This window comes from Seriola dumerili, unplaced genomic scaffold (genome assembly GCF_002260705.1).
Source record: "Seriola dumerili isolate Sdu_G_001 unplaced genomic scaffold, Sdu_1.0 BDQW01000110.1, whole genome shotgun sequence".
In the NCBI taxonomy this organism is placed as follows: domain Eukaryota; kingdom Metazoa; phylum Chordata; class Actinopteri; order Carangiformes; family Carangidae; genus Seriola; species Seriola dumerili.
Genome location: NW_019174365.1, coordinates 2,440,196 through 2,459,667, shown reverse-complemented (window position 1 = coordinate 2,459,667; position 19,472 = coordinate 2,440,196). Strand labels below are relative to the sequence as shown.

General features: G+C 41.2%; 1 protein-coding gene across 2 annotated transcripts; it reads right to left on the bottom strand.

The window, feature by feature from the left end:
* Window positions 1-3,359: 3,359 nt before the first annotated feature.
* LOC111223451 (stromal membrane-associated protein 2-like) lies at window positions 3,360-19,423 on the bottom strand. 2 transcript variants are annotated; one of them, XM_022747606.1, is made up of 9 exons: window positions 19,011-19,423; window positions 9,214-9,347; window positions 8,380-8,544; window positions 8,196-8,255; window positions 7,903-7,960; window positions 7,363-7,520; window positions 7,016-7,196; window positions 5,889-6,388; window positions 3,360-5,769 (listed from the first exon to the last, which is right to left on the bottom strand). In XM_022747606.1, exons 1-9 carry the CDS (start codon window positions 19,114-19,116, stop codon window positions 5,644-5,646), a joined length of 1,488 nt encoding a protein of 495 aa, XP_022603327.1. In that variant the 5' UTR covers window positions 19,117-19,423; the 3' UTR covers window positions 3,360-5,643. The 2 variants fall into 2 exon arrangements, with proteins under 2 accessions (XP_022603327.1, XP_022603328.1); XM_022747607.1 differs by having other exon boundaries at window positions 5,889-6,385.
* Between the last annotated feature and the right edge of the window lie 49 nt (window positions 19,424-19,472).

Here is a 19,472-nt window from a genome sequence, read left to right as displayed (position 1 = left end):
CACTGATGGGAATTTAATGAGATGCAAAAGAATTGTCAAATATACTGTATCTTAAAGTAGCATGGACTTAGCCTTCCATTTTCTTTACCTTTCCTCTGGCAATAACCATTGGCTGTAGCCCCTTACTGTTGCTGTTGCTCACTCTTGGCTTCAGCCTTTTCCTTTCTCCTAAGATTTTTGGGGATGTGGTATCAGTACCAGCTGAACTACCGCGATGACAAATACGATATAAAGTCACATTTGCAAGAGCTAGAAGAAATTTAGACTCGACAGAGCATGCGGTGCATTGTGAGTAACTTCTATTTCTACGATAGTCCCCCAAGAGCAACAGCTATTAATTTTGTTTTTTATTTCTGCTTTTCCTTTTCTAACGAAGCATGCATTCCATATGTCTGTTTGCCAATGTAGCAGGTGTCACCGAGAGCGAAAACAGACATCACTGCTGAGTTGATGGGCAAATTGGTTGGAGTTTTTTGCTGCTGAATACGCCAGTTTGTCCTCATCCACGTCTATAAATGTTGGTAATCACAGCACAAGTTTCCTGAGTAGCCATTCAGTCCTTTTCGATGTCTGTCAGACTATATGAAGGCCACTGTAGCTTCCCTCCCCCTATGTTAAGACAACCATTATCTTATCAAGCCCAGCAAAGCACAATGTGTAACCCCAAAAATAAAGCAAATCCCTGAAAGGTTTTGATAATATTTAATGGACCACAATTATATTTTCAAGCACACGTTGTAGATCGATGACTTGGAGTCAAATGTAGAGATGGATGAGAACGTCAAAACGTTTAGCCCAGTTAAATTGGATTGCTGGTGTTGGTAGATGAGCGGTTGTCTTTTCTTAACTGGCCTTAACCTTTCCACCAAGGAGTGTTCACAGAGTACGTTTTAAAGGGCAAAGCATAGCAGACCGTCTGATGAAAGGATGCAGTTTATGGCAAAGAAGAGAAAGGGAGCTGTAATTTTATACCTGTGCTTTGTAAATGTTTTCTATGTGCAGTATTTGATAATGTAAAACTGGTATTTTTGTGGTTTGTACGCTGCAGAATTGATTACTTAAGGTGCACGTAGTTTTGTAAGAAAATAGAACCAAACTGAGGAACAAAAAGAACAATTTCGGATTCAGAAGCCTGTATTTGCATGCCCTTTGACATCTGGACGCAAAGTCAATAAAGTTTATTTGAATCACAAACATTTCTCAAGTGTGTATTTTAACATCTTCAGTCCCAGGTGGGCAGTAGTTGTTTTTTTTAATTTTTTGGTAGGAGGAAGCAGAAACAAGTTTAAAACACAACATTGACATATTATCACCTTTTAAATTGATATGGCGAACGTGTCCTATACTTACACATTGGTTCAGGGCAACAATAGCATTTGTTCGTGCCTCTGGCTATCTGATAAGTTTAATATTCCCACTCTGTCTTTTCCACCAGCTCCTGAGGAAGAAAATCGGCTCTTAAAAAGCTCGACTATGTCCAGCAGCCAGTCACTAACCTTGTGTCCGTCTGCCATTTGGTCCTGAGCAGGGTTAGCATTCAGTGGATTTTTAGAGCTTTTAAGTTGAAAACAGCTGGAAGCTGGAGCCAGAAATGTCACTATAAGAGCCATGAGACTTAAAACAAACCAAAGTTGTGACCTCTAAAACCAAAAATAGGGGCCAAAAGACCCTAAAATTCTCCATTGACCTGAGGGAAACTGCAAAGTCAGGTGATGAATCTCTGTGGGTTCATCACTGTTAGCAACCCCTTTGACAGTACACATAGTCATATCATCCATTATTATAAAAACATTGATTGTAGCCACTTAAAAGCCTCTCATTACCTTCAACTATGTATATTTTGCACACAAGGGATGTTTAAACAGTTTGCTCAGAAGAATTGAGTTACAAAACGTTAAATATGACAGATCAACACAGAACAGTAACCCAACTCTTACAATAGGATTAAAACCAATAAGTAGCTGCAGGCAAAAATGTATTAAGTGCATAACGAATTGATAACATTCTCAACTACTTACAGAGCAATAGTGACACTTTATAGCCTGAGGCCTTGCTTCTGGAGAGTGGGAAATAACGTATCTTGACGTGTGTGAAATGCAGCCCAAAGCAGCAGAATGGCTGAAAGTGTGCATCTGAGTAGGTGCAAGGATGGTTAAAAACTTAAGTCAACACAACATATACAATATAATCAAAACAATATTTATTTTGTATGTTTCCACAGGGACATGTATCATATGTTACATATTCTCATATTTAATTGACTAACGTGTGAACATGAAATCAAAAGAGGCATTTGAAGCATATGGGGAAAGAAAGAAATGCAGAACTAATATACAGTACATGTTCATCAATCTTGTTTAAGAAGCATAATATATTCTGATAAAGAATAAAGTACACAATATCTTGATTGACAAGTACATAAAAAGATACATTCCTTTATTTGCTTTTATTTCACAGAAAATATAACAGACAAAAAAAGGAACTGAGTACAAGCAACCTAAAGTTAATCACAGATGAGAAAAGCTCAGGTGACGCCTTGCCGCCCCACAGAGATGGATTTTTACTCCTTCTCCAGAAACGTCTCACGGCTAGCTGACAGATCTGTTGTTCCAGTGCAGAGACGACACATCCTCTTATGGTAATATTGGTCTCAGCAGAGAAGGCGACTGCTGCTGTCAAAGTATTGCCTCAGCTGCCGCCAAATGAACTCAATTTGAAACAAATGCCTGTGAGGAGTAAATGATAAGTTGCTGAGATGTCAAGGCTGTACTGCTTGTTGTTTTTGGCAGCAGTTAATAAAAAAAAAAAAATTGTTATGCCAGAGTATGTTGATTTGTTTCTACATTTACATTCTTACCCCCTCAAATTAAAAGTGACAACACCAAAGTGCCTATTTAAAAAAAAAAAAAAAAAAAATGGAAAGACTGAGATTATTTACAGTAATGGCTTCATGCAGATATAAGAATGAACATGTTAAGAAACGCTTTCAGAGAAATCAGGACTGAGCTCATGTGGGAGAGGTGTAGAAGGGTTAACTAAAACATTGAGAGGTGACAGATTATGGTCGTACAATCGCTTTTTCGCTTCACAATGTGGTTTGGCCAAATTGTAAACGCGTTAGTTACGTCACAGTTTGCTCCTGACTTGATGGTAAGACATTTTATTGTAAATTTTTTACAATTCACCAAAATCTGGACGGGACGCTGTTGATCACAGGACATTCAAAAGACACAAGTGTACGTTGCTCGACAGAGTCAAAGAATATCAAAAACAGACACACCCCAACAATACTCAGGTGTGCGTGTTTAAAACGAGTCCAGTACAATCGTGAACACATTCAGGACACACATTCATTGAGATTTTTTTTTTTTTTGTTGTTGGTCTTGGTCAGAGACTGATGGACATGTATAGTAGAGAAACATTCAGAGATACACATTCCAGAGACACATTCGGATATCGTAATAAGCATACAGTACATACAGAGCTAGATAAACATTCTCCTCATGCAATTCAGTAGAAGCATCTGTTAACATGACTGATCTGTACCTTAAAGTTTTACTTGTCTCCGTCCCGACTTCTCTCTTTATTTCTCTCTTATTTACAGACATTCAACATTATTTGAGGCCTCTATTGTACAAGGTAGATTCTGAACTTGAGGTGTGTGAGCGCTTACATGATTACATTTGCATGCAAGTGACTTTTTTAAGTGTCCCACCGTTGCTCGGGAAATAGCACAGTGAATTGTAGGAGCAGGTATGCCCAAACAGACTGTTAAAGGACTGCTGAATTGATTTTTCTACTAATCACTAGTTAAGTGGCTATACAGTAAAGCATATTGGAACACTGTACAACCATAATAAAGCTAGTGTTGATCTTTGGTCTCCTAAAATGCAGTTTAGGACTTTTGACGCTTAAAGTCACGATTAGATATTGATTCTAAAAGAAGCTCTCTGTAAATTGAGTAGAAGACATCATTATTAAGGGCTGTTTAGGTTTCTGCGGCTCAACTTATCAACACTTAAAGGGACTTCTGAACTTTTAATATTGTTGGATGAGTAGAATAACTTACTTAGATAGATATATATTGTTTATTCTAGGATTTTACTAATTTTACAACTTTCAGAGCCAAACAAATGCATAATAAATACCTTTCGCTTTATTGTGCAGCTTGAAGGTGTGATGACTGGGGTGACTAGCCTAGCCTAGCCTAGCCTAGCCTAGCCTAGCTCGATTTCCGGATTTTTATATTGGAAACTCTTTTTTGGTTCACCACTGTATGCTTGAGAGGTGAGTGACCAAAAATAGTAAATGCTCTTTTGCTAATATGTTTGCAGCTAAAACGAAGCTAATGACTAATGATAATGTTCACTAAACCTGAAGTTCAGCAACTCCAGCCTCTGCATTATTTGAGATGCAGAATTATTTGAGTGATACTTTGCATAACACATTAGTCCTCATCCTTAACAAATTTTCTCTAGTAATGTTAAAAATCATACAGTTTGAAATTATGAATAATAAAGAATAAACCAACGTCTATGTTGCATGTCAAAGTACTGTGTAAGCTAATTGAGCAAACAGGGTTATGTTGGAATACAGTCTGATCTTACATTTTTCCTTATACATGCAATGTTTGGACTGCCTGACTAGGAATGAAAAGGATTTTTAGCCCAATATGGTTTAGCATGGTGTTATATGTAGCTATCAACTGCTTATTTAAGGTTCCTTTTGAGGGTTCTCATTTTAAAATGGGTCAGCTGGTAACAAAAAATTAGCCGGAGACAGGGTTTGGTCTAACTCTTGTTTGAAAAATAATAACAATTCTTTATGGTAAATCTGCACCTGTTAACATTGTTAGCACCATACGTGCTGTGCGGACTCGGAAAGCTCGACAGGTGGAGCAGCAGTAACTGAGGGGGCCAGAGCTTAGCCAACAATCAGTTGTTGTAATTCAGTAACAAACAGAACCATTTGTAATGCTGGATCGGCAAATTAGACAATATTAAAAAAAAACCTGATTAGCCTTGCAACAGCAAATATTTCCCTACTTTGAGAGGATATATTACTTGTTCCAATAAACATCTGTATTCAAGCACATCAACCAGTGAAGCTAAGCTAGGCTAACCTCATTGTACAACGCACCTTCAAACTAAACAAAGAGACAGAAAATGCATTCATGCTTTTTTCTGACTCTGATCAGGTAAGAAAAACTGTAAAATTCTCCAAAAAACCAAACTATTCTTTTAAGTCGAGCAGTTAGTTGACACCTACATATAGCAGATGTGCGCACACTCTCACATACAGGCTAGGAACAAAGGAAGATGTGTAGTCCTAACCAGTGGCCTCCGAACCCTGTTGTCTTGGTCATTATACCAAAATGTTTAGAAGGCAAGCATGGAAATCTGCAAAAACATGGCCATGGACGAGACAAGAAGAGGAAGCATGGGCAGAGAGGAGAGAGAAAGAGAGGTAGTAGTGGTTTCCCAAACCATCCTTCTTCACACCTTGCTCCTCCTTCTCCTCCTCCTCCTCCTCCCTTGCATTAGAAAATGTCTTATGGAGGGTCTAATCCACAGATTCCTACAACTCAGTTTCCCCTCTCTTTTGTGGGTTATTGGCGTTACATCACTTCTTGGATAGATGAGTTCATTTCCAGATGTGTGCTGTCATGTGCGCTGAACTTGGAGTTGTTGAACCTCCCATGTGTTGACTGCTGTATCCCATCATGCCGTTGGTGTTGTAGAGATTCATGCCGGCCATGTGCTGAGTCATCTGAAAGCCACAAAACATACATTACTCTGTTTCTTACAGCGCTTTTATACTTACATTATATTGTCAAAGAAATCTATGTGAAAATCTAGTTTTCACAGTATAGGTTCACAGTAACACACCTGGGTGATGTTCCACTGTAGCTGTTGGGCTTGCTGCACTCCATAAACCTGCTGGTGGGGTAATGTGGTCAAACCTCCAGCCTGCTGCTGTCCCATCATCCCACTCTGCTGCTGTCCCATAATCCCGCTCTGCTGCTGTACCATCATCCCGCTCTGCTGCTGCCCCATAATGCCATTCTGCTGCGGTACCATCATTCCACTTTGCTGCTGTCCCATCATGCCCTGGGTCATCCCCGTCATGTAGGGTGACGCCACAGAACCGCTAGGCTGAGCCATGACACCCTGGGCACCCATTATGCCATTCTGCTGTCCCATCATGCTGTTCTGTTGTACTCCAATCATGCTGTTTTGTTGAACCGGCATCATGCCGCTCTGTTGTTGTCCCATCATGGCCATCTGTGATGTCATCATGGTCCCACCCATTCCACCTGCTTGGGCTAAGGAATGGTACGAACCGTACGGGTGTGTCGGGTATCCCATTTGGTTCATGTACAAGCCTGCCGAAAATAATCACAGACAGAAAGTCGCCGTTTAAGTTCCTGGTAACCAATAGCGTGCTGCAGAGATGGCGTACTTTTGTAGGCCAATGAACCGGAGATGTCTGACACCTCATGAAGTTGTATAATGTCTTTGCAAACATTTGTCTATTTACAGATCCAGGAGCAACGTTAGGATCCATTTGCATTGGAGTATCTGTAAGTTTAATATTCACTCTTCTTTTAGCCTTGTTTAATCTCCACCAATTTCTAAGGGACACGTCTGGCTCTGTAGTTGCTAGATGCTTCACTATGCTCACTAGCTTGTTCATCTGACTGCCATTTGGTGCTGGGCATACAGCAAACAGTGGGTTTTTAGAGCCTTTTCATGGAAAACAGACTACAAATAGTAAATTTACAGGCTGTAAAACCTAAACAATTAGCTAAAAAGGGGAAAAAGACTCCATGGAGTTGAGGGGAACTGCAGAGTTTGGTGGTAATTCTCTAATTCTAATTGTCATTACAAGCAAACCCTCTCAATTTACACATGGTTATTTGATCCATTCTTAACACAACAATATTTTTAGTGCAGCTTTAAAGAAATATGGAAAAAAAAAAACAACCCGTGACAGAAATTAATATAGTTCTCACCGTGAGCAGCCATACTGCTAGCGTGCACTGAGGGGGTGGAAGCATACAGGGAGAGAATAGAGTCCTTGGACAGCTTCCTGACAGTGCCCTCCTCTGCTTTGGGTGTCGGATCCAGGAACAGACTGAGGTTTTCAGGCACAGAGGCAGTCACTCTGCTCTGAGGCATAGAGTTGAAAACAGGCTGGGGGGATGGCAGGGGGCATGGACAGAAAGACACGGTGGCAGGACGCAAGCAAAGGTGACAAAAGAGGCGAATGAAAACACAGGTGTAGGGGTAGATTTACAAAAACATTGGGTTTCTGCGGAGAGCATACAGTGTACAGTATGCATAGCGTTTTATCTCCTACCGTAGTTTTAGTGGAGGAAGCGGAGGAGGGTGTTGGCAGAGAGCTGAAGAGATCCAGGGCAGAGTGTGCCAGAGGTGGATTAGACACCGCTTGGCTCTCATTACTGTCTGGAACACATCCTCCACCATTAGACACCACAGCACTCGGAGCAGGGGCATCTAATAGAGTGTAGATGGAAACATGTTTATGATAATAATTGTGTCAAGTATAACCCATCCATTTCCACATCAATTTATGTAATCAAACCCCAAATTCTCAAACTTAAACTTGGTATTTGTTAGTGCTTGCTTGCCTTTTATGATGCAGACAAGCTTGAATTTAGCTAGATTTGAGATACATTGATAATAATATGAGGGTCCAGGGGGAAATGTTTTACTCTTTGGCTGCTCTGATATTTGGAAAGGTCACTGCTTTATATTCTTTTGCTATGCTAATCAACAGGCTTCCCAGTGTACTGGTAACGATCCATCATACAGTTCTCCGCATTGTACTGCTAATGAGCGTCGGTGTGTGTGTGTGCATGTGCATGAGGTAAAATACCTAATCCCAGCAGGTCTGTAACGGACTGCGAATCTGTCTTCGGGCTGATGTCTTTTTTCTGTCACAACAGACAAAGTGGACACCATTTATGAAACACATCTGCACTGATGAACGAGCCTGAATACAGAAACTTTTTTTTTAAGAACAGAAGAGCTACACCCAGTTTTCTGTCTGTCTGCTGAAAACTCATATCTTAAGGGTTAAAAATCGAACAATTTAAGGACAGGATGGGGTCAGTTCCACTCTCTTAATGTTGTGATACAAGCAGTAGGAATATACAAAGATGCACTCACCAATTTCATCTTCTCAAACACAACTGGTTCCTTGGGTATATTGTCGCAGCTCTTTTCTTTCTGCAAAACGAATGGATTTTCACACAGTTTTTTTCTGCCTACTCCATGGATTAAGACACAAGTAAAAGACTTTTGTGTGTGTGTGTGTGTGTGTGTGTGTGTGTGTGTGTGTCTGCAGACTCACTTTCAGCATCTGGATGTCAATGACCTTATCCATGTACTTCTTCTTATCATACTTGTCCCTGATGAAGATCTCTGCAGACTGGTCTGTCTCCGGGCGCTGGAAGCACTCAGGTAAGAAAGCCTCATAAAGACGCTTGGCCTTGGCATTTCCCATCTCCTGAACACACTGGGGACACCGACACACAACAAACCAAATCAAATTGTTACGCAATCTAATAAAGGAAAAATACAATATTCAGGGCACTATTCCTATTACGGTATCAGTGATATAAAAAGAAATGGACTCCTGCTTATAAAACAGTGGGATTTTTTTTTGGTGTATGTAGGGAATAGAGACGAAGACGAAAAATGCTGACTGTAGGATATTATCACACTGGGAAGCATAATGCCGACTTCCTATCAGGCCCAGACGAGATGAGCAGCATACTAATAAGACGGTGTCGACTTGATCTACTATATGTGAATGTACAAATATTAAAATTACATCCTGTCCCTCCTTTCCTGCTCAATCATGTTCAGTCCTTGAAAGATACAGCTGCAGCGATCAGACAATCAGAAATAGAAGTACTGATCCAACAACTGCTCATTTCCGATGTGAGGTCTTGTGTCATAATACTGGTGGTACAATATAAAATAAGTAATAAAGGATGAGGCAGTTTTTTGTGTTGAAGCTTATACATACAGTATATGGTTCAAATTGGACACGTAACTAGGGATCAGGTTGGATGTTATAAAATTTTACATTCCAGATCTATTAAATGTGTTTTGTAGAAAATCATACTAGTTTGTTAAACATTCCCATCTTGATATCTGTGTCTGCAGCGTGACCTCTGACCTGGACCTGCTCCTGCGTCCACTGATCCAGGTTGACGGACTTGACCTTGGAGATGTGAACCCCCAGGTTTCGATGGATACCAGCACAGCGGATGCAGATAAAAATGCCCAAGTTCCAGGACGCCCATCTCGGACCTGGTGAGTGAAAAGAGACGGATGATGGGGAGTTAATATTTAGAGTAGAGAGTCTTTAGAGGACGCAGATAAAATAACTGGAAAATGAAACTAAAATTGAGGAAAAAAAGAGAAGAAAAGTGACTCTTAGAGGTGTAATAGGGAAGTGGAGTGAGGGTGGGGTGAAGAAGCTGAAGAGATGAGCAAAACTCTGATTAATTCCAGTCCAATTATAGAGAGACAAGCCTGAAACCTCAATTATGAGTTTGAATTCAGCTGGGAACACATCTAATCCCATGTAAGTCATTCGGTGTCCTGACACATAATGGGATCCAATAGGAGGGTTAGCCTACATAACTGAGACTGAGAGGAGAGAGGGGGAGTAGAAATTTAAACAAACACACATACACACACACACACACACGCAGGCAATCACACACAGTCAGAGCCTGGATACCTGCAGGGATGATTACTCATTTGGTCATGAGCCTGTGTGTGTGGGTGCAATGTTATCTGAGTGGGCCATTTTGTCTGTCTTACTGCCATATGCCATATCTTAATGGATGCAACTGAGCGTTATGTGCCCCATATTCACCCCTTTGCTGTATAGGTTTAAGATTAATATAGCGCTGTGTTTGCCTCTGCGTGTCTTCTTTCTGTCTGTGGAGCTGTCAGGCTCCTCGTCTGAACAGGCGACTGAGGGGGGAATAAAAACAACACTGTCAGGCTATTTTTCTGCTCAAATTACGCAACCGCCCTCTTCAGAGTACAGTCAGCTTCAAAGAGAGTACTGGTGCTTCTCTCCCCATCTCTCCCTACATCCCTTCTCCCTTCTCACCCCTCCTATTCCTCCTCTTCTTTTTCCTCCATCTCCTTCCTGCTGCCCCTCCTTCCCTCACTCTAGTTGGCTGAACCACTCTCTGCCTCTTGTCTCCACCTCTCCACTCATCTCCATCACGAGTCCTTGCTTACAACCTTGCTACGAGTTGATGCGCTGTGGCCTTTACACCACTAGGTGGAAGAACAGCTTTTAAATTTGAAAGTGTTCTCCCCTGTCAGCTGAAGTCATTGTGCAGTGTTTAAGAAAGGCCATTCTATGCAAATGAAAGAGGAAGCTGAGTTTCAGACAAGAAAACATGCAAAACCTTCCCGTTTGCGTCAACAGCGGAAACACTGCGCCTGGGTCCAGAGGCAAATAATAGCTCCTTGACTTGGTTGCATCCTGAAGTATTCATGCTAGAAGTAAGCATTATACTATTTGCATTATTAACAGGAAATCATTGGACTGGGAGTGATTTTTCATGTTTCCTGTTCGCTCAGTTTTTGTACTTCATTTCAAAATTGAAAAAGGGACAGACACAGTGAGGCAAAAATGCAAAAATCCACACAGAGAGCAAAGCCAGTAAACATAAGCAGAAGGTTACCAGACAGACAGCGTATGTCCATCATCCTGACCGTCTGGCTGCAGCATTAGCTGTCATGCTGGCTAATAATAGTAGAATTACTCCTGCAAAGCCAGCTTAACTGCTGTAAACACTGGCACCGACACAGAGAAAGCGAGAGATTGTCAATTGTGTTGAAGTCCCCGAACACTGGAATTAGTTTGTCCTCCTCATCTTTATTCTTATGCTCCCCCTGTGTCCCGGCTGCCATTTCTTATCTCTCTCATTCACCAACACCACTGCTCCTCCTCTTCTCCCCTGTCCGTTCATATCTCTCTCTCACAGCTCTAATTCTCTGTTCCTATTACATTCTCCACCCTTACTGTTTGAGGATTCGCCCAAATGCTGTACTTTGTGGATATTGTACCAACTTTATTCTCTTTGCGAATTATGAATTAGATAAAAAAAATTCTAAATCATTCAAATTGTACAAACTTTCTTTAAATGATAAGAAATGAAACTACCATAAATCTAACACTTTTTTCATTAGAAATACTTCTATTATAATAATAATCTCTCAATTCTCATGAGCAAGATTTCTTGGTGTTTTGTTTGATGACAAATTAAGTTGGAAAGAACATACTCATCTGGTTTGCAGACTGATAATCAGTTGGTACTGTCAATAAAATAGGTAGTTTGGTTCATCACAAATGTCTTTACAAATGTCATCACAAATGTCAAAAGTCTTTACTATAGATTAGTTTACCATCACCTCAAATACTGCGGTATTCTTTGGGCTGCTACTTATTCCACTGACTTCACTGAGATACTTTCTTTACAGAAAAGATTGTCAGACTGAACGCTCAGCCCCGCTTTTCTGTGATTTGAATGTTCTTTCTATTTTCAATATGAATGTACTGTATTTTTTTTATATCTACAAATGCATGTACCAGCCTAATTTGGATTTTCAATAATTTAATAGATTCAGTCAAAATTTGTAATCCACACACATAATATCAGACATGTGCATCATTTACATTTTCCAGGATTTAGAGCATCTCACTTTCAGTACAGTAGTTTGAGGAAGGATGACAGACTTGGCTGTCAGACATTTTAAAGAGAATCCCACCTGCATACTGCACCACAGTAGGATCTTTGGCTCCAATCAATGCAGTGCTTAAGTCAGAAGCCATATACAGTATGTCTGTCCAGCAACAGTGCACACCTCCAGGTACTTTGAACAGAGTTAGTAGGAAGAGAGTAGGAGGAATAGACATCTAAAAAAAGGCAGGAAAGGTTGAACAAACAATATCTACAAATCAGATTCCCTGTGTTGCAGGGTTTGCATTGCAGTCCACATTTCTCCACTAGTGAGTTCCTCTTCCCCTTTTTGTAATCAAAGATCAACTGCCAACACCTTCTTTGATGTATAATTTAATACTCCAGATTCTTCTAATAAAGCCGTCCTTTGTTTTTTTATAGGGCAAGCCACCCAAAAATAAAGGGTTCGCATTGGCGATTGATGAATCACCCTGGCCAAAAAAAAAAAAAAAAAGGCTGTGGCTGTGAAACATGCACTTTGAGGCACATTAGGGGAAGACAAGTCAGGGACAGGACAAGAGCCAAAAACTGAGACAAACAAGAGTGGATTTTTTTATATTCATCAAATGGTGGACTTCAGCTCTTTGATAACCTGCTGGGATGTACGGAGGGTATAACAAACAAGAAGTGCAAACAGAGCTCTACAATGAAGCCCTCTGCCACTCACCCAAGTTCGCATTTATTTGCATTAAAACACTTACTACATATGTTCTCTATCCCTTTACCCTAAACACATCTGTTTAGTGCACTTATAATATTTATCCTTTGCTTAAATAAAATGTTATGTTCAAAGGGCCATACCAGTGAAGTTTTATCCATTGGACTATCCACTTATATCTATGTACACTGTATATTCTTGTCGACCATTTCTGAATACATGCTGTTTTTGACTTTGTACATAGTTTGAGTGTTTTTTTTGTAGTTTGTTGATTGGTTTGACAAAAAATTAACCCTAGCCCGAACTATCATAATGATAGTGTAGAATTTACTTGATTTTCATTGTGGTGAATGACTCATACATCAATATCATACAGAAGGAAATTAATGGCTGCCTAAAATGTCTAACCCTACTCCTTGAGAGACTGCCTCTCAAACTACTGATCATCTTAAATATGGAAATACAACAATACACACCAGTATGATGCACTGACAAACAAACAAGTATGAGTATTATCCTAGATGGTCAGATTTCTTCTGCCAAACCCTGTCTGTTACACATTAATCTGTTTTGAGGGAGCATCATAGCAATAAAATCTCAGGGGAAAGTGAACAACAGACAAAGCTTTTTGGCTAGAAGCTGATTCAGTTCATAAAGGAAGTCTTAGAGTGTGGGCCAACTCCTCTGCTTTGAGCTGCTTTGACTGCTCATGCTCTGTTCATGGTTTAAAGGTCTGTGACAAAAGCAATTCCAACAGGTCTAACAGCGCATCGCTGTGTAGTACATCACATTCATAATAGAGCTCATGGGGGGAACTCATGCCCGGCAGACTAGAGCTAGTGTTGCCCACCTGTGCTTCCCAGGGTTCAACACCAACATGGGCACCTGTTTGTTTAGGTCCTGTGGTGCCAGCAATTAGTTGCTTTTGCTTATTAAAATAATAAATAACCATTTAGAAAGAAGGTTACATTATGGCTTATGGGAAAATTGGAATTATTAACTTACCACCCTAGTTATAGTTTGGTTTGTTTTGGGGTTTTTGTTTTTTGGATGTTTGACTTGGAGTAATTTGATGTTGATGACAGAGGTTATTGTGTTGGTTTGGTTCATGGTATGAAGTGTAATGATGTGACATTTCTCTAGTTTGACTTCTCATAATGTCAAACAAACTAAACTAAAACACAGAATCATACATTAACATGCTCACCATTTTAACATCCCCTTCCCCAGGGGAGCTTTTTTTCTGATACAAGGTGACACACATAAATGCAGTATGTCATACAAACACATTTGTTCATGTACACACCCACTAACTTGCACGCACACGTGCGCAAGCAGGTGCATATGGTTCATTAGCCTATATCCCACAAGGATAAACGTCTCTCTCTGCATGCACCCAGTTAATCCCACAGAGCCTCAGTCATCAGTGGATTCGACGCCCTCCCACACCACCCACACAAACACACACTCGTGTCTACACAGTTGTCCCATCCTCAAGCCCCTCAGCATCTAAACCGATCCAGAAACCCTGAGGCCACGCGGTGACCCAGTCCCTGTCTGAGCTTAACAGATGGACCTCTATTGATAATTTACTAATACACCCCCACCATCTGTGTTACAGTGTGGATGTCATGACTGTGATACTGCAGGTGAGTCATTGAGGTTGAGTGGATATTACATCAAAAAATGAATAAGACGTTACATCGCTGTAAGCTTTAGATTCTTCTTGAAGACTTGTTTTTATGCCTCATTTTGTCCTTTTACTGGCCCATGTGTTCACTTGTCCTCTCCGTTCCGACTGCTGACGTCCATTTGTTTCGGTATATCATTTGGTTTTGCACATACAACACCTCCACAGCACATATACCACTCATCCATGCACTGCTTTCATGACTAAACCAGCTGATTTCCACACCTCATTGCTTATTTATCTTAAGCAATGTGATCTCCCTTATTGTCACATCCATTGAGCCATGTTTGTGACATCATAAACATGAGAGATAAATCTATGCCATCTCCTGAACGTACTGCTACCTTTGTAAATATGTTGTGAGTTGCATCAACTCTATGGTCATTTTTGGCTGGACCACAGCAGCAGGGCCAGACCTATTAACAGGCCTGTCGCTGACTGACTGAGTGATGAAGTTACACCATTGGTCACCCAAATGCCACGTGACTGAGTGATAAGGTTACACCATTGGTCATTGCTCTTTCAAAATGATTTGGCATGAACAAGCTGTGTTGCCTTTGTCTTTAGATGAACCGAGTTCTTTAGCAACGGCTTTTCAAAAAAGCATCTGACGACAAATCGAGCAAATTTTTGGACAAACCTTATCTACCTTCCATAGAAGAGAGTCGCCAGTATTGCGCCGGGAGCATAAGGTCGGACTCTCCCTCCACAGGCACACCTCTCAAACCTAGGACCATGTAATATTCAGAGAATATACACACAGAGTAGGAGGAGCAGGGTTGTTAAATGGTGATCCATCATCTTATTTTACCCAGGGGCCCCTAGCAGATTAATCCAGCCATGCCAGTGTATTAGACAACTGTATAAAATACTGTGTACTCTAACACCTTGCCACCCAATGCTTGGTACTGTGTGACTCTGAACTCTGTGCCAGCCAGGAGACACAACCGGCCAATCACCTCCTCGTGTCAAAGGAAATCCCTGCTGGCTTCTGATTGGATGAGATTAAGGGTTGGAGGGATAAGGCATGACATCGCCAGGTGATATCTCCACAGCAACCAGGGCCCGGTATGTACGTAAACACATGTACAATGGAGACAATAAAGGAGGCAGGGTTTTATACAAGCGCAAACACACACACACACTCTCTCTCTCTGATACACACACATGCAGCCCCTTGAGACTGAAGCCAGAGGTGGAAGTGTTGACTACATTATGCACCTGCCTCACCCTCTCACCCCCATTTCTTCATTATTTCCTGGCAGTTCTGAGGATTTACTGTACAAGTGTCAGGCCGTGAGGAAGTGATTAAAAAAAAACAAAAAAAACAAATACCAAAGAACACCATACTGCACAGAGGAAAAGAGACAGACAGGAAGTTGGGCAGCACAAATATAGTTTCATTGTTGCGGTATCGCCACAGTAAGCATAGGTAGGGATTGCCTGTTAGCAACAAACACAATCTGTGTGTGTGTTTTTTCATGGGCTGTTGTAAACGTACTCTTTGCTTCATGCATCTCGTCGCTTCCTCTTTCAGTCACCCAGAGGGAGGAAGGTGATAAACGCACAGTAATCTGTGTCAGAGCAAACAAGATTAGACCAAACCTCATCACAGGGCAAAAGCCTGACTTGAGAGAAGGAAGGAGAGGGGACAAAGGCATTTAGTGTGTGCTCATGTGTGTGTGCACGTGCATGGTTCTTGTGGGAGTGTGTGCTTGTCATGGCAATGCAGGAGGTAAAATATCTCTCTTCATGCATCAACCTACATCACAGTGTCAGTTTATTCATTAGCACAGTTACATGAAAGGTGAGAAATGACAGTGATGTGTGACCTTTCAGAAAACACGCTTTTGGGTTGTACGCACCACTAAATAATACAAGAAAAATGTCACTTTTATAAACTTTACAGCTAAAGCTTTAGCATCTTGGTGTGCCTGTGGTGGCTATTTTCTCCCATAACCCCTAATCTCATCTGCAGTCTAATTAGACGAGTCTGTTGCACAGTCACACCAATCAAAAAAGGCACCAGCATGCTTGATGACTGCATGTGTTTTATGTGTGTGAGAATAAGACAGAAGACAAGCTACACGTGAGATGCAACAGGGTATCAAACTGAACTGAATTCATCCTTAACAGCAATCAAACTTATGCAAATGATTTAAATGTCCTTTCCCTCTTGACACGTCCCTGTCTTGGATCAGAAAGGTCAACTGCATCAAATGCAATAATAATGCCTTGCTTTTTATTGTCTGTGCACAGCCACATCTATGGATAAACTGCAAGGGCCTGATCACACTGCTTTTTAAAACTGACTTCTGAGCAGTCACAAGTGTGTTTTCCGGAAATTTAACAACATCTGCACTTCTATTTGTGTCTTATTAAAAGCCCATCCAACAGGCATATCCACAGGAACAAAACCTGGTATTGTAAAACTAGGCTTTCGGAGAGTCCTGATGACGTCTCTGGTTTGAATCCAAGCGAGACCTTGACGTCACATGTCATCTCAACAAAGTACTGTACAACCTTGCCATTGTCTATGTACTGTGTTTAAAAGAAGACTTAATGAAAGTTTGCTTCTTCTTAAAAGCAAATGAAGAATTGATCATAAAATAAGTATAAAGAATAAAACTAAGAAAGACTGCATTGAATTTGTATTAGCATAATGGTGTTGTTTTATGTTAAGTGAGGTTGCATATCTATAGAAAAAGAATTGCATCTTTATTTTCTTTTTTAACAGCCACTCACTGTCTCTCATGAAATATTTGTGATCCTGCATCAGCACGGATCATTTTTACCTGCATTTGGCAGCTAAAGAAGCTGAAAGAGATACAGAGATGCAGACACTGTGATACAAAACAACAGAGACACAAAGGCAGACAGAGAGTGAGAAATATAAAGAGAGACACAGGAAGAACACCCAGATACTGGCATTAATACAAATGAACAAAGCTCACACACTAAGTGGGAGCACTGAGACTAAGGTTAACTCATTTTCTGAGGTCAAAAAACTGTCTTTCTGTCTGTGCCACCTCTCCTGTCTGCACGTTTGCACCAAACATCAGAAATGTGCTCTCCTGACATGACAGCCTTGTACATAAACCCACAGAAGACTTATTGATTTCAAATCTTTTTTTAAGCCGTGACAAAACTAAGATACGAGCATGCTTTGTAGACTTAGTATTTCCCTGGCGCTGTTTGCCGGCTAATTTGTCTGCCTGCTTGTCAATCTCTGTGTCAGTCAAAGAAACAAACACAGCTCTAAACCTTTAAGCTGCATCTACCACAGAATACATCTTACTCCCTGTTAGATATGGAAAGCTGCTTACTCCTATCATTCATAAAGTTTTCATAAGGAATCTCAAGCGTGTCCCCTGCATGACAGCGTGCAGGGATTTACGTACATTCAGGGCCTTCACTTGACAATTTATGAGTGAGCTGGGAGCAGTGCCGGTGATGTGGAAGCATACACTGATTGACATGCAGCTGCACTGTTGAGTCATTTCTCTGACCACGTATGGCGTCATAAGGCCAGTCTCATCAGTCTCAACACCAAGTTACATCAGAACAAGCTGGGACTCCAGCATTCCCTTGAAAGCTGAGATGCTACACATAACAGTATCATATCGACCTTCCTTTCATTTACCCCACATATCTTACAAAACAATCCAACTCATTTTGCATTGAAAAGATGTAACATCCCTCTAATAAAGATAATTGCAATCAGATGACACAGGAAAGTTATTTACACCTGAGTTATGACACCTGAGGTTTGCCTCTGGCGACCAACAGTGTTTGGGAAGTGGTTTTAGTGCGTGACAATTTACTTGTCGATGTGTGAATCTGCTGTATAGTATGCACATGTTTGTTCTCAGCAATTTTGAGTCAAAGATATAGTCAACTTTTTGTAGGCTGTTGATCCTGACAAAAAAAATGAAGGCAAAATGTTAGAGAATCAGTTTGTTGATTCAGTCCCAAACTCAGTGTATCTGTGAGCTAAATAGCAATGTTTACCCACCAGTATGGCAAAACAGGTTCAGCAAATAGGTGAGGACATAGTTCAAGGCCTGACTGAGGCTACAAACAGACTGGAGGCTCAGTAGGCATGCATACACACGTAAAAACAGACAGTCTGGATTTAGTGATTCTTGTATCCAGTGCATAAAATAATTCCCAATACATTTCAGAACCAACTACAGAAGCACACTATACCAACATCCAAATAAATGAGGAAACCTGAGGGACAGTATGACGTCATATCAACCAAATCACTAATTCACTTTAAGTATTACACAATAAGTCATTACTGAGGGCCATTAGCCTTTACATTAGCCCTATTAATGCCATTATAACATGAAAGTAATTGAGGTGCCTTTTTTGTAAAGAGTTGGCCTTGTCGGTGTCCCACTCTGCACTCAGCCTGCAGGAACAGTCTGTTCAGGGTGACTCAAAGTCAGCACAGGTGTCTCTGTGTCTATCTCTGTGTCTGCTACTCTAGTGTTTTTCAAACTGGGGCTCAGGGAACCCAAAAACGTCTTGCAAGTATCCCAATAGTTACTCATTTCATCATTAGTAACAAAATCCGTCTTATATGGGCGTATTCCTACCAGGTGATTAGAGATAAACTATTATTTGGAGAGTAGGGGGGCATGGTATGGTGTAGCTGAATGCCATGCTCCAGCCTTGTGAGGATGTGGCCCCGTGTCTTGCACCATAGTACAATGTAATTGGCCGAGAGATGATGAATTGCAACGCCGCATTTCCAGGCGTAGTAACTGAGACTGTCGATTCACGCGCTGACCATTCGCAGGCTGTACTCCATGGACAGACACTGACACAGGACCAAAATCACCTACCTTTTGATTCGCAGTCGGCGCAAAATTTATTCTCCTCCAGCGCCAGCAGAGAGTTGAGGACAGCCTGGTATCTGTCAACGTCTTTCACAGATTTGCCCGTCATCATTGCACTACAGTCCGCCTCCTCCACAGCCCCTACAGCCCGTGCCGGCTATTTGTTAAATAGCCTCTTATATCACAAAATGAAGCAAGTGTGTGCAGAGGCGATGCGCTCCGTCGCTCTTCCTCCTCCTCGATGTGGAGCACAGCGTGTTTGTTTCACCACGATGGGATGATTGCCTTTCAGCCAACCAGCATGCGGGTTAGTCGAGGCGCAAATACCCTAAACAAGACGTAAGGTGTAGAAAAACACCATGTGATAGCTAAGATTCAAAATTTGGTGGTGAGTTTGAGGCGCATCTGTAACCTGAGTCTCCTTGCTCTCAAATTGTCATCTCTCTCTCCCTCCCTCCCTCTCTCTCT

What these genes read in the sequence shown, in the direction of transcription:
- LOC111223451 (XM_022747606.1), bottom strand. Translation starts at nt 19,116, where the DNA reads ATGATGACGGGCAAATCTGTGAAAGACGTTGACAGATACCAGGCTGTC. An exon ending in TTGACATCCAGATGCTGAAA is followed by an intron (nt 8,256 to 8,379) that starts GTGAGTCTGCAG and finishes TTCGTTTTGCAG; the next exon opens with AAAGAAAAGAGCTGCGACAA. An exon ending in CTTCCTCCACTAAAACTACG is followed by an intron (nt 7,197 to 7,362) that starts GTAGGAGATAAA and finishes CCATCCCCCCAG; the next exon opens with CCTGTTTTCAACTCTATGCC.